This window comes from Protopterus annectens, chromosome 5.part1, assembly GCF_019279795.1.
Source record: "Protopterus annectens isolate FY-2018-M chromosome 5.part1, PAN1.0, whole genome shotgun sequence".
NCBI classification, from domain to species: domain Eukaryota; kingdom Metazoa; phylum Chordata; order Ceratodontiformes; family Protopteridae; genus Protopterus; species Protopterus annectens.
The window spans coordinates 726112234-726127780 of NC_056736.1; the positions used below are offsets into that span (position 1 = coordinate 726112234).

Genomic DNA, 15547 nt, shown 5'->3' on the forward strand with positions numbered 1-15547 from the left:
ACAAGTTTGTGTAGCAGGAAACACAGGAATCACACAAACAGATCTGGATACAGCAAAACCTGTAACCAGACTATGCTAAAGATAATTAAACTCTGTTTAGGTCGATTTAACATAGGAGAACAGATACACACTTAAATAGAACAGCAGAATAGTTCACATTACTGAAGTATATTCTGGAGCTTGGCAAAAAGGAATACTGGACTTCATTTCAGGTTACCCAAGTTCAAACAGCAGCTTTGGCACCTACAGGTACTGGAGGGGGAGGAAGGGAATGAACATCCATTACAGTCTTACACATCCTGGGAGAAGAAGTTAACTCTGGCTCTCTTCATGGGTGACACTTAGCAGGAGCACTAGATGCTTACCTAGTAGAGCTCAAGCCTAGCAAGCCACACCTTCCATGTGCAAAAGTCACACAATACACATTGGGGGGATTCAGCGCATGCAGCTATGAGGTAGTGGAGCTCAGATGTGCCACCACACGGGAGGTGGGATGCTCTGTAAAGGGGAGAGGGCAGGCTTCTCTGTGGGACCAGCAAGTTGGCTCAATCCCTGCTGCCCAATTTTCAACACAGAGGGGATAATTTCAATGGGTATACCCAGGCAGAAACAAATGGGCTATAGTGTTTTTGCCTCATCCAGGGATTCCCCAGCTCCTGCAGAATGAATAGGCCAAATGGGTGTAGGTATAGGAGACATCAGGTTAAGTCCTGTGAGGAAGAATTGTAGATTTTTTTCTGCCTTGGCCTCAACTGAAAAGGGACCACAACACAGATGGACAAACTGGTTATCAATAAAGATATAAACACAATTAAAATATAAAGTAACTGCTAGGATTCAGAACTGCATCACATGACTGGTTGGGTAAGAAAGCTACATACCCTCCAAGGACAGCTCAAAGGTTCACAGGAAAACTCTGCAGATTTATTACAAGACTAGCTAGCAAACAGGAGTCAGAATCAAACCCTGTAACTTGTATCTGCAAGGTAAAGACCTTGACTATTATGCCAAACCTTCCCTTCTTTTCATGTGAGAAAACAGTGTGACACTTGATTCCATTCCCCTCTCTTGGGAGGCAAGAATCCAGTGCTGACCTTGCAGTCTCATACGGCAGGATGGATACCTTACATGCAAGTGGCCAAAGCCACCACTGCACATCTGCTACATCCAAAGGAAGGGCTGCAAATAAGGGGAATAATGGCTAAATGGAAGTAGGAATGACTGGATTTGCCTATCCATCTTTCCTGGGTTTAGGACAAGGGGACAAAGACAAAATGTCAAAACTCCAAGTATATTTCCCAGGTACAACCATTACAAACATTTTAAAAATCCTATGCATTTCTTCTTAGAAGGCAAACTTTTGTATTAGAAGTGGTTTGGAAGAATCGACGGTCTTGTACAATATACAGTGCACACTGGAATTTAAGTGATATGTGCAAGTAGAAGTGAATCACCGTGACATATTTCACCACAGGTAGCAATTTATGCTGTCTGACCTCTGGACTTAAATCACAAGTTATGGTTGGGTTTGCATACTTCTAATGTGTCCACTTCAACAAAACACCATGTTATAAGATTCTGCAAAGTAAAGTAGCTGTAGTTCTATGCACCCAGCACTATTTGCCTTGCTTTCATCTGAGAAAACAATTCCTGATAGGATGCAGAAATAGAGTTGTCTGTCATGGGATTCAGTTTGCTCAGCAAAACATAACATAGCATTCAACATTTCTTCAGCATATCAGTTTGAACTTTAGCCATCAACTCACCTGCATCTCATACTGCAATGTCATATGGAACCACCAGGAACCAATTCCCACTGCTAAAGCAAAAATAAACAAATAAAAAATGAAAACACCAAGAATAGCTGCAAAGCATAACAATCAGAAAAGGTCTAATATCAGCCAATAAAGTAAAGACACAAATGTGCACATTATTTTAATAATTATCTACTGAAAATACCACATCTAGCGGATAATGTGTAATGCCATATACCACAAAAAAGGTTCATTTTTAGCTATTTGTATTGAACTGTAAGTGAAGTAATGTTACAAGACAACTTTTCAAGGCAGTAATCCTCTTCTAAGCTACCACCCTGCAATCTAATGGCTCTGCCAACTCCTACCTAATACGTCCTGTTCTTAGACACCAGCTGGCCCAGGCTCTTGATGCTCTGAAGGATATTGAGGTTAAATTCAAAGGTTCAAAACATGGAAGAAAGCAGGGCACCATCTCCTTTTATTCAAATAAAAAAATTAAATGTGTAAAAGGCAAGGTTTCATGGTAGCCAATAACAAATAATAAAGAAGAAATAACGCATACAAAACAGCGTACAGCACCACACTACAAAAATGTGTATTGTAAGGGAAGTATCTTTCGAGAATTACATTTCACAGGTGAAGCAGACACAATCGTATAACAGTCAAAGGAAATGCATAAAAATCAGCCATGGGGATTGATGATCTAGACTACCTTTGATCCAAGATGAGACTCCTCCTTAGTAGGTCTATTAGCTAGACTTGGCCTGCTTCCATTCTAGTTTTCTAGGACGTTCAACACTCAGGGACGTGGGGACCTATGTTCCTGCACTCTGACACTGTCACAAGAATGCTCCTAGCCCCTGTGCCCACACACTGCTACTGGCCACTAAGATCATTTTCATGAATAAAAACATTTAAATCTAATACGTACAATGTCTCAAGAATATTCTTGCTTAGGATCATAGGAGGTTACTAGGCTAATGGCCCTGTGGCCCTTAAAAGCCTAGCCAAGAGTATACCAAAAAAAGAAACTTCAGTCAGGACGGTCACCCCTGTCAATGAGGGACACAGGTGGAACCCTTGGGACAAATTTGTGGTCTCCCATCCACTCAACAAGGTTGCGCTTGAAGAGGGTCAGTGAGGTACTCTGATGTGTATGGGAAGTCTGTTCCAGAGACGGGCAGCCTCTGGGAGACAAACCTATCTCTCCAGCAGATTTTTTTGCTGTTGCTTATTAGATTCAGGCCTTTCAAATGGGTAATGCGAGAGGAGTTAGACTTATGGACATGCAGTATCTCTAGTAGGGCACAGTTCAAGATTGCCTTGTAGGCGAGAGACAGAGATCACCCCTGAGCAATCTGTATGATACCGAGTAGAGTGATAGTGATTTGGGCCTGTCTGCATAAGACAGGTGTTGGAGGCTATGGATTCTCTTTGTGAGGCATTTCTGTGGCCTTTCCAGTTGGTGCAGATGTTTGGAGAGGTACATACCAAACGGGATGTTATACTCAATTACTGGTCTAATAAGGGAGGAGTACAGAGAGGTAATAACCTCCTTGACTTCAATAGAGTTTCAAGCAGCCAAGGCAGGATTGTTTTGGAGCCATCCAGACATGGAGAGGACAGCAGAATTATCTGGGCCCCCCAGATGGTCCCTAATGTTAAGATAACTGCATGTATGTTCTTGCCTTACTAGTTTATTTACTAGGTGATCCGCCCTGGTAGGTTTTTAACTGGGTTGAATCCCTAGCAATAAATCCATCAGCGTGGCGAAACTCAGGGGTCAGAATTGTGAAATATCAACATACCAAAACAGCCTATTTCTTGGACATACATTCATGACAAACATGTTTTATGTAGGTGTGAAATGAGTGATCTATGCCACACTCAGATGTCTGCAATGAGGACATTCCTGTAACAAACACTGCAAGCTTCTGTGGTTCAGCTTTTAAGTTAAGTGCTTGATAGAATGTCAGTGAAAAGGCTACTGAGTTCAAATCTACTTAGGGCTGTAGGTGATTTTCCATGTTTGAGGGATAGGTATGCATCACAGAACACCTCTTCTATGGAACCTTCTTCCACTTCAAATGTGAAGTACTTCTCTAACTCCATTCAAATGTAATTAGGACGAATGGATGAAAACACAAATTCACCCCCAATTTAGCACCCATGTCCCTCATGAATAAGTGCAAGAAGTAAATGCCCCAAAATATCCTTGTTCTGCCCACCTCTTGGTTACTCATACTCAGAATAAAAAACTACCATGTGAATGTAAGGCTAGCATTCTTAACTCATTACATCAGAGTGATGCCTGCAAATATAGCGTGTTCATATTTGCATCAATAATTCCAAAACCATGTTATGTACAGGGTTTTAAAACATTTCATTTAAAGCTTACACGATGGCAAACTTAACTGCATTAATATCTGAAGTCTGTCTAATGCAAGAATAGATATTAACTTTTTATATTTATATAGATAAGATGTTTAGAAAAATGTGAAAATAACAACCAAGTAAAACAGAGAGAACTCCTTCGCCTCAGATGAAAGCTCTCAGCTAGATGAATAAAATATTGCTGACATTATGTATGTAAATCGAGTGGTTGCTGAGGTATTGCAAGTTGTTCACAAAATATTACAAATGTGACTTATACATTTCAGTTTAAAACCTAGAATCTAAAGAATGCTAATACTATAAAAATATTTTGTGCTGAAGAGTTTGCCATTTGCACTTCCTATATACCCCCTATGGTTCTAGAGATGCAAACATTTGTTTGAAATGTGAGGACATAACTTGATTCTATCAAAAGGCTTAGGTTCCGCCCATTGGAAGTTGCAGTGCAGACTTCCTGATCTCCACTGGACAGAATGAGTAAAGATCCTCAAAGATCAGCAGCCTAGTAAGAAACTATGAACCTATGAGCAGACATGCCTCTAGTGGACTAGCCTTTGGCAGCTGCATTTTCAGGAAGGTGATGAGCCATTACCTAGAAAAGTTTTAGTAACCAATAGCTGCCCAGTCTTTCAGAATTCACATATCTACATCAGGTAAAACCTGAGATGACGGTGCATGTACTGGAAGGAAATGTCTATGTCCTGCTTTACATCCCACCAAAGAAAACAGATGGTTTGGACTTCTACAGGGATACTTCAGAAACCACGTGGGAAAAAATATGACATATTAGTACAGAGCACTCTTACTCTGCTTCTGCTATACAAGTGAAGTGAAACCTTCCTTACCACTTTACAAGTAAAACCTGCTCAGTGCAATGTCAAGTCCCGTTATATAGTTCTTTTCCAAATGTTGATTCTCAGTGTACAGTCTTGCAGTCTGCAACTACTATATGCTTTAATTTAATATCTGAGCACAGGGTAACTTCCAGTCTGGCCCAGGCAGTGTCTGAAAATGGTTATAGTACTAGCCCATCCAATCAACAAATCGCATACGTAAATAATCAAAAGGAATATATTGGATCCTTCTGAAAGAACAGAGAGGTTTTCCTACGCACACAAGTTTATTGCTGACATATCCCATGTTGCTCCTCGGGGAGATTATTTTCCATCACACGAACGTCATCACCACTGAACCTAATGGGCGACAGGTAAACCCTTCAGTCAATACATTCAAATCCTACTGAAGAGAACGTTCTGCAAAGTTGGGTGGAGGTGTAATACTTCCTTAAGGAACTACTAGGTACTAGACCACAATGCTGCCATCTACAAGGTCATGATGGGCAGAAACAACAAACCTACCTACTGAATAACTGAGGCAAAAGTCATACAGGTGTCTAAGACCGGTCAGGACGATCTGTAAATTGAGAGAGGCAGTGTTGTGTCCTGCTCCACCCAAATGGAAAAACTCTTCCATTCAAAAAAAAAAAAGTATGTGTGCCAGCAATAGACTTTATTATATCAGATGTGGATGATGCTACCACAACCAGGAGGTCCAACAGGATTAATGAATCTGAAACAAAAGCTAGGACTTTAAGAAAAGTCAGCTATTACCACATAGATGGGGCAGAGTGGGATGGGGTGGAGCAGAGCAGGGCACTCTCCCCATAGAATCCATAGGACATACAGATAGGCCCCTAACAGCTTGAAACAACCTTCTTGGTCCTTACAGGATGACAAGAATAAGACTGTCTTTAATCGCTAGGCTTTCCAACAAGGGGTAAAACTGATGGCAACAGCAGGAAGGTGAAGAACACTGCCCCTTACCACAGATGAAGAGCGCTTCTATCATGAACTCACTCTTGACGCTGCACAAAAAACAGAGAGGGAGTACTGCATTTTCTTGAGTGGCAAATGGGTCATTCTCTAGTGTGGCCCACTTCTTCCAGCACGTTTACTTCCCTGGAGATATGAACTCGTAATACAGTGATGCCGCTATCTACAGCCCACTACCAGATGCAGACTGCCTTTCTTCAAAGGAGGTACCAGCTCACTTATTAATTTAGATGCTACACAAAGGTCAGGTGGCTGGACTGATTTCAGAGGGACTATGGATGTAACTCTTGCTCCAGTGCCTTTGGGGTCAGGACTACACTCAATTCATCTGGCTGATACTGGGCCCCTTTTCTAGAAGGGATGAGTTCCCTTTAACAGTGAAGGAGCAAAGGTCAGTTCTCCATAAACAAACGTGATGGTTTGATTGAAGGAATGGGAGGCCACCCTGCAGATAAGTGGGGATGTTCCACCACTCCATAGCCGAAAGACAGGAGTTTGACACTACAACAGTACATGTGCTGGATATGCAACCACTGAAACCACAAAATCCAATGCAGCACTAGCATCATAGTGTCCAAAAGAAAATACAAACAGCATGGTAGCCACCAAGCCCAGGAAAGAAAGGCAGAAATCAATGCATGGACACGAATCATCATCACTCTGCCAAAATTCATGCCTTCCTTGACCCTCTTCATGAATAGGAATGATAACATCCAGTTCATGATCAACCCCCTAGCACTGCAAAAATGAAAGCACTTGGTTCTGGGGATGCTACCATGAGTCAGTGACAACGAGAGAGACACACACACAAAGACACACACAAAGAGAGAGAGAGAGAGGATGAATTGTCCTGAAGTGCAGTTCAGTAAGATACGCACATTTATATAATCCAAAAATCAGTATGGGAAGACCGCAACCACTCACTTGGTATCACTCACTTTATTAATGTAAGCAAACTGCAATAAAACGTTTTCGTCAATCCAAATTCTTGACTTCATCAGATACACATTGTAGCCAAGCCATGTCTTAAATACATAACACAATCAATCATTCAATTATTAATTTGAATATCTTAAAGAAACACTTGCTTACAACTACATGAAAAAACTACTGAATAAATATATCAAGCCTTAAAAAAATTTTTTTAAAAAACATCACTTTACATATATACAAATGTATAAAACATGAAAATGCATATATATTTAAAAATGTGCTTAAAATACCATTATTACCACCTAATGTTCATTATAAATCACAGGGGGAATAAGGAATTACACTCTGCCAGCTTTTAATTTAAGAAGGGGCATTATAGATATAGTGTCATTTAAGCCTGGAACCTTGTTTGCTTCTAATAAAATCTGCCAGTATGTTTCCCTATGTTCCAATTTCACCTCCCAGGGGCCACCACGATTGTCTTTAACTATTGTTTCCAAGACAAAAAATTCATATCTTGCCTTGGGGCAAACTGAAAGATGTCGATAAAGGGCATTATTAGAATTTTCTTTCTGAATTTCATAAAAATGTTCATAAATTCTCCTCCTAAGGTGTCTTTCGGTTTTGCCAACATAAAATGCTGGACATTCTAGGCAAGATACCAAATATATATAACCCTCTGACTGTTACAATTTGAGAATTTGGTACACTGTATCAGCCTATTTCTAGCTGAAAGAAGTATTTTATCCGTATGAGAGATGTATTTACATTGTGGGCATGTACCACACCTACATGTACCGTTATGCTTATTAGAAAATGTGTTTGGATTGGATTCATTCTCCAATACATTTTTGATATTATTCCCCTTTCGAAATACGGTCTTAACATTCTTTCCTTTTAAATTACTGAGATCTGTAATCTCTCTGAAAATATCCCATTCACGTTCAATGATGTTTCTAATAGTGCCCATACGCACATTTATCACAATGATTGATCTGGATGGGCAGTCTGTCCACCTTTCAAGACTAATGCTATCAGGCATTAGGCAGTTGGTATTCGAAACTCTTCCAGACTACTAAAACCCACTCTTTTGCAAGAACACCTATGCCTGAGAACCTTTCATTTCATATCGAAGGTGCACCATGCAAGCAATGCAAAAATAATCCCAAACCTCTACGCCAAGTCAATAAGACGAGGCAAAGGAAGGTGGGCAGGTGTGTTAATGAGGATGGGCCTGCTCATTCAGATCTATTATTATGGTAACTACATAACGTTTGCATCAGGTAGGACATCTGTCCTTGTCAAGTGCAGGATAGAGTCACAAGCTCATTCTTCTGAGTGGTCTACCTTATGAGAACATGGCTCTGACTACTGTGGCCATGAAAGGAAGAACTAAATCTAGTGATCACATACAGCTTACAGTGACTTATACATCTATTCAGTGAAGATGAAGTAGCTGCTGCACAAATCTCATCCAGAGCTGAAGGCCTCGAATGAGCTCTAGGTGCAAAGGCTTGTTGCAATTACACTTTTCATGACAAAACATAATACAAATAGTCAAGTTAGCTAAGGGAACTTTAGATACTTTGCAACCAAATTTATATAAAGAAAATAAACAGACAAGGGTCTTTCCTACATTATTTGGTTCAGTCCACACACAGCCTGAGTAGCCTGGGAATATTTATACAAGGCAACACATTCTCCCAGGTTAGAACAGTTGGGGAGAAAGACTGTTAAATAGACTGACAGGTTGGGGTTAGACTCTCAGCTACCTTAAGCTTGAAAAAAGACTGACACAAGAAGATAACTTTTCTTTTCCAAAATACTATGTATTGAGGGTGCATCGATAAAGCTTGCAACTCAAAAAGTCTTGTAGCTGAAGTAATTGTAACCAAGTTTGCCAAAAACAGAAATTTAACTACACAAATAAGGTGGCTCAGAAAGGGAGTGTGAACTTCTCCAACACAAAATACAAACACCACAAAGAAATAAAGATGATGCCCTTTTAAAAGCTTTACATTTATTAGCATTTTTTTATACCAGGAAAGTCAGACTGGGCACATAAAGTGATACTCAAGAGGTGGCCCGGGCAGAAAAGCACAAAAACCCAGAAATGCAACAGATACATACACATGCACATAAATATATACAAACAATAGTTTCAGAAGTTTTAGGAGCACAGTACACTACTTTAAAAGTTTCAAATACAGAATACAAACAATACAGAAATGTCAGAAACAGTACATATTTTTTTCATTTCAAATATACCAGTATATACCATGTATGGCTATAGCAAATCTATTGTAAGAAAACAAAATTTAAGCAGCACTTACACTTAATCGCACAGTATATTAATAATAAATCTGTACTGTAATTGTACATAGGACACAGCATATATTTGATATGACACATTGAAGTCAGTGCTCATCTTCTTCTTTTGGCTTTTCCCGGTTAGGGGTCACCACAGCAGATCACCTGTCCGCTCATGATTGGCAGTGGATTTGTATGGTGTCGAGTTGCCAGCCCAGCCCCAACCTTCCACAGAAGGCACACACACGCACGCACTCACACCTAGGGACAATTTACAGTGTCCAATCCACTTACAGCATGTCAGTGCTTATATAATACATAAATGCCACAGTGGGTTATGAACAAAGGTGATTATAACTAAAGAGGAACAACAGTACTAGAGTACAAAAAAAGTAAATAAGAGAAGACAGCATTTGGGAAAGGTTAGACAAGCGAAAGATGATAGTCAGCTGGGAGAAGAACAGCAGCAGACGAAGACGACATTATGTGTAAATTGCATTCTGAAGACATTAGGATTATGGACTTGTGTAAGAGCCAAAGGCAGGGAGTTCCAAATTCTGGAGACACATGAGGGGTATAAGGAGTCTCCAGCTAAAGTACACAATTCAGTAATCTGGAGGAAGAGCTTGGTCTGTGGAGCATAGTGGCATATTTGGGGAATAAAGCTGTAGTAAATTACTTATGGCTTAGCATTGATCAGACCTGTAGAGAAGCTTATGTGCAGATCCTAGTTAGGAAAGATGTAAGAAGTTGGGTAGAGAGTTGTTTAAGGGTAGGATTTTGAATGCGTATTTGCAGCAAATGCTAAAAATGTTACAAAAAAAAAAAAAAAAAAACTAACACAACTCAGGCCATTTCTCCAATGTGCTGATTGTTACAGCACTGCCAAACCTATTGGGATAGGAGGGTCCCCAGGCACAACATTATGAAAAAAGGGGAGAGTTACTAGTCTGGGCAAGTTTTAGAAGCAGAGGAGCTGCCCGTCACCTAACGGCATTGGTCCTGCAGTCGGTGGAGATGGAACTCTCAAACCACATCAAAATATCTTTGAAAAAAGATCACGATCACTAAATCATAACATTTTGGTTTATCCACCTTCTAATTTCCCTTGCTCCTCCTATTCCTGCAAAGGCTAACAGTGGTCATGCATCTGTATACATACTAATATAGGAAGAGTAAGACTCCTATACAAATCCAGCAAAAACATAAGTTCTGTTTAGTTCAAGTCTGAAAACTCCAAAGGGAAAGCATACTTCTTGTATCTTTCGGCTTTTCCCGGTTGGGGGTCGCCACATCGGAACTCTGGTCTGTTAATGATTGACAGTAGACTTTTACATGCTAAGTTGCCAGCTCCGACGCACAGCCTTCAACTATGGTACGCCCATTCACGCAGGTCTCCACACAGAAGATGCTCTAGCTGAGAATCGAACAGGACAACGTCTTACTGTGAGGCGACAACCCTACCGCAGTACCACCACCGCAGTATAAAGCATACTTGTGCTAGACAAATATATATATATATATATATATATATATATATATCTATACATATAGATACACACACATACATACATACACTGCTGACCAAAACATAAAGAAAAAAGCAAAAAAACAAAATAAACTATGAAGATTCACTAAGGTTGTAAAATAATCTAGCATGCAATAACTATGTAAATAAATTCCATAAAGAGAAATGAGAAAGGGAAACGACTGAAACTGATCTTCTCCTCAAGGATCTACTATGTTAAGTACATATACAACTGCACTATCTTCCTAAAGAATGGCAATTTTAACAGTAAATCATTACATGTGGGTAAACTCCCTGACTAATTTGTATTGCTTTCTAAAAGTGCAGATAGTACACTACAATGCATTGCAGCCTTTAAGTTAACTTTAACAGACGCACCTCTAAAAACATATTGCTGAAGTAGCTGCTACTTCAGTGGAATGTTCTTTAGCAGTACAGATGTTTAGTATATTTATCCTAACAAATGAAGGAATCAGTTTTCCTGCTGCTGTACCTTAGCTACTTATGGACATTCTACACTTATAGAACATGTTCTCATTCATCTATAAACCAGTTGAGGTACTGCAAATACTTTAAGCATGAAAGAGACCATCTTAACTACATGTTTTCATTAAGAAATACTAAGGCTTATTAATGAAAATGTTTTGTCAGAGGTTATTGCAAGTAGAAAGTGAGTATTCCAGGCATACCTATCAATCAATCAGGGACAAATCAAGAAAAAAACAGGGACAATCAGGGACACTTTTAAAATATTAGTTCTATTAACTTGAGACATTAACAGAATTAGAGAATGTGAACTAAAATGCATTTCCTAAAGTAAAATAAGTACTCAGCTCTTAATTACCATCATTAATTTATTAAGTATAATTCATCACCTTTTGGCCAAAAGGCCCCAGTGTTGGGAGATTAAAAGGGACACAGTAAAATGAGTCAAACTCAGGGACAGTTGAGAGGTATGATTTTCCAGGAAAGGTACTGCATTCCAACTGAATCAGTTATTTCAAAGGAACAGGATACTAACCTTTCCAATATGAAACTCAAATTCCACAGACAAAGCAAACAGACTCGCTGTTCTTTACAGATAAAATGGAAGAGAAACCTTGACGGGTGGATGGGAAACAGAAAATTTACCCCGTGGATCACTGAAGTGGCTCTGCTGGACAGTGGCACAGGGAACTAATGGCTCTGCTGGACAGGGGCACAGGGAACTAATCTAAGGGGGGGGAGCGAAAGCCAACACATTCTGGCTAGGCTTATAAATGCCCTTGGGCAGATAGACTAGTACTTGCCTATGAACCTAATAGAAGCACATACCAGAAAAACATCTGCTACAACAGAATATGTCAGGTTTTACTCAGAGACGGTTAAAAATACTTTAGCACTACACAACTCAAGGAGTCTAAGACATGAGAGGATGTCCAAGAAACAAATCTTTTCCAATGCCTGAAGCAGATTTCTTTACTGTAAGTCTAAGTTTACTTGAGTATGCTCACTGTACATCTGGGAAAGGAATGATTGTGAGAAATAAAAAGTCTGTCTTCCAAGCTGACAGATTCAGTGTCTTAGAGGCAGGCATACCACTCAACCGTACCAAATTTCTCGGTATTTACCAGTTCTGAGGGCAAAATAATGGGATGCCACAAATTCCTGAGTGGCCTTCTCAGTTCCAGATTTTCCCGGTTTTTTTTTTTTTAATTATTTATTTATTTTTTTTGCTTGAAGCTGCTGCTGACATCTCGTGCAGGGGCGCGCACGATGACATCAGCTATGCAAGGCAGACTGCCAACCTGTTGGAATTCGGCAGAGTCTGTACTCTTGTTTACCTTTTTTCTACGTAAATTCATATGTTGAACATTTACACTTTGTAACTGGAAGGATTTAGAAATTAGAATAGCGGAGGCAGGCAGCACAGCAGCAAGCAGCAACCAGCAAGAGAAGTGCAGAAGACAAGCCGATTGAACTGGAGATATTTTAATACTTAATGAAGCAACTTCAAGCAACTACTACTAAACTTTTTGCGGCGTAGGGAGTACACTAAGTGCAGCAGCCAAGCATAGCAGTGTCTGTACCAGTCCACCCAGCGTCTTGCACACCCACACTCCCAGGAATCTCAGACCCAGAATCAGGAGAAAGGACAGCAGGTCACCACAGCACACAAGTGCAGGTGGTGGAGGATGAGAAAAATCTTTGGTGGCTCGACTTTCTCCGGCTCCTCCAGGTAAATTAATTTTTTAAAAAATGTAAATACTAGAACTAGATTCACAGCTCAGTAAGCCCACTGTCCAGATTTCTGCAGTATGTCCAGGTTTATAACTCATATTTATGGTCTGCTTTTCATAAAAATGGCAAATCACTGGTAGACCTTTGAAGACTGAAGTCAGAAAATAATGGCAGCAGACATAACATGCATACCTTTTCAGAATATTCCGTCAGAGTTTGGATGTCTTGCTGATGGATGTGTTTTAGTCCACCACTGGCAGTTGTAGTCATTTGTATTGCTATATCCTCAATTACGATGACAATAAGCAGGAGAGGTGATGACATGCACAGAACGCATATCTAGCAAACATCTATGTGGCCCACCATGTGGATGACAATCTTTAAGTAAAAGATTGCAATATCATATCTTCAGCTAAGGTATTTGCAGTTTTCACAAAAACAAGTAATTTGACCATTTTGTCCTTGCTAAAAAAAAAAAAAAATCAACATTCTAGGTTTGGAAGAGCAATATTTAAACAGTGTCACCAATACAATTTTTGTGACGGTTTTGTTCCGCAATTATTTGTGGCTTTGTCTAGATTTCTTGCTCCAAGAGATTGAGAGGTATACTAGATGTTGTTTTGTCACTCTCTTTATTGCATTCACTTAACAGTTTAGTTTTATTTTAATGATTATTAAATCTTCAAGGTTTGTGAAATGGTTGGGCATACAGTAGTGTCAGGGCTACATAAAAATCAGCTGCTGTATCTGATTACTGTGTGTTCTGACCATTACATGTCCTGGAACTAGACAGTGATTTATGCAGGGCATCTTGCAACCATGCAGCCCGCTGGACTGTGCATTTGACTTTGTAAATACCATACATGCCTAGCTCTTTCCTGATTTAAGAGTACAAGTAAAGTATATTTCTTAATACTATTTGTAAGAGGTCGGGTAATGCCTGGATATATGGAAATGTCTTACCAGTATTAAACCTTTTCCTGACACAGATCTTTTCAAGTACTCCAAACCAGTCCTGGCTCACTGCTTTTTCAGTATAAATGTCTGTTGCTTGCTTTCATGGTTGCATGTGTACAAGGTCAGAGTTGTTGAAGCCAGTTGGATCATTTTTCATTACAATTTTACAGAGACTGTGAATGACTTGTGAATTATGTTAGTTTTTCCTAGGAGATACTGCCAGTTTTCCATAGCAAGGCACTTGCATATCTATTTCCTCGGAGTCCCCCTGAGCCATCCCTGAAAAGTGTATGTTTTTATTAGCTGGTTACCAGGAAAAGAAAATACTGGTGCTTTCACATTAACCACAGTCCAGCTTACAGAAAGGGGTTTTCTTGGCCTCTTGACTGCGAATGAAACGACCTGTGCTGAGGAAGGGGGGGTACATCTATCATAAAACATTATGACAGCGTGTCAACAGGAGTACTAGAAGGATTTATTAACATATATTGAGAGTTTGACGCCCTGCACTCGTGAATAAAATGAGTTGTCTGAAGCACAGATCAAAAACACACACAGACCAAAACAATCCTTTTAGTTAAGGAGGTAAAGGCCAGTGAACTTTCACAATCTAGCTACCTAGTGCAATGCAAGCTTGACTGCAATTAAATCATCATTCTTATCAACCCATCCCCCCCTTTTCTGATGATCTACGTGGTGTCTGCTGCTGCTTGTCGCAGCCATCTCTCTCTCTCAATTAAATGCATTTAATTCTAGTTTTTATAAAATAAAATTGTATTTTAGTTTTATACAAGCTCAAATGTTTATACAACTAAAAAGTACAGTTTTGTACCTACCATAAATGTAGATGTTCGAAGATCCACATTGCTGCAGTCATAACCTGTGGGTAGTCCGCTGTCCTCGGTCGGCCCGAATACCAAAGTGTTAGGCTGGCGTCGGTCATGGTCGCTCAGATCTGACGTCAGTACGCCGTGGTACTAAAGCGCATGACCGACGCCATATCCTCAGTCTTTCTTGCCCCAGATGTCAGAAGGCCTTAAAAAGAAAGGCCATAGCCAATAAATGGAAAAACACCCAATCACCCATATAGAAACAATATGTACACCACAAACCACACAACCACCCCAAACTACAGAGGGGAAGGAGGGAGGGTAAATTGGACTGCAGCAATGTGGATCTTCGAACATCTACATTTATGGTAGGTACAAAACTGTACTATGTTCTTCATCTCACATTGCTGCAGTCATAACCTGTGGGTAGAATCCCAAAGCAAAGGTAAAGGGAGGTTGGCAAAATCATAAAGCATTGGGAGCTGCTAACATGCCCTGTAAAACTGCAGTGGCAAACCCAGCCCTAGATTTGGAATAAAGAGGAAGATGGTAATGTTTAGAAAAAGTGTGCACTGAACTCCAAGTAGTTGCCTCCAAAATATCTTTAGTAGCTACTCCCCTTAAAAAAGCAGTAGAAGTGGCAGTCGCCCTAGTGGAATGAGGTCTGATTCCAGCCGGAACCTCCTTACCATGATGAGAATAACAAAAAGCAATACAATGGCCAATCCACTTAGAAATAGTTTGTTTTGAAACAGGTTTCCCCTGAGAACCCAAAGCAAAAGAAAT

General features: G+C 40.0%; 1 protein-coding gene across 2 annotated transcripts in view; it reads right to left on the bottom strand.

The window, feature by feature from the left end:
- The window catches only part of ACER3 (alkaline ceramidase 3), a 1138468-nt gene that overhangs the window by 960844 nt on the left and 162077 nt on the right, over positions 1 to 15547 (bottom strand). For both annotated transcript variants that reach the window (XM_044073355.1, XM_044073354.1), the window contains exon 3: positions 1767 to 1819. In XM_044073355.1, the coding sequence (XP_043929290.1) occupies positions 1767 to 1819 (53 nt within the window). The remainder of the gene's footprint in view (positions 1 to 1766; positions 1820 to 15547) is intronic.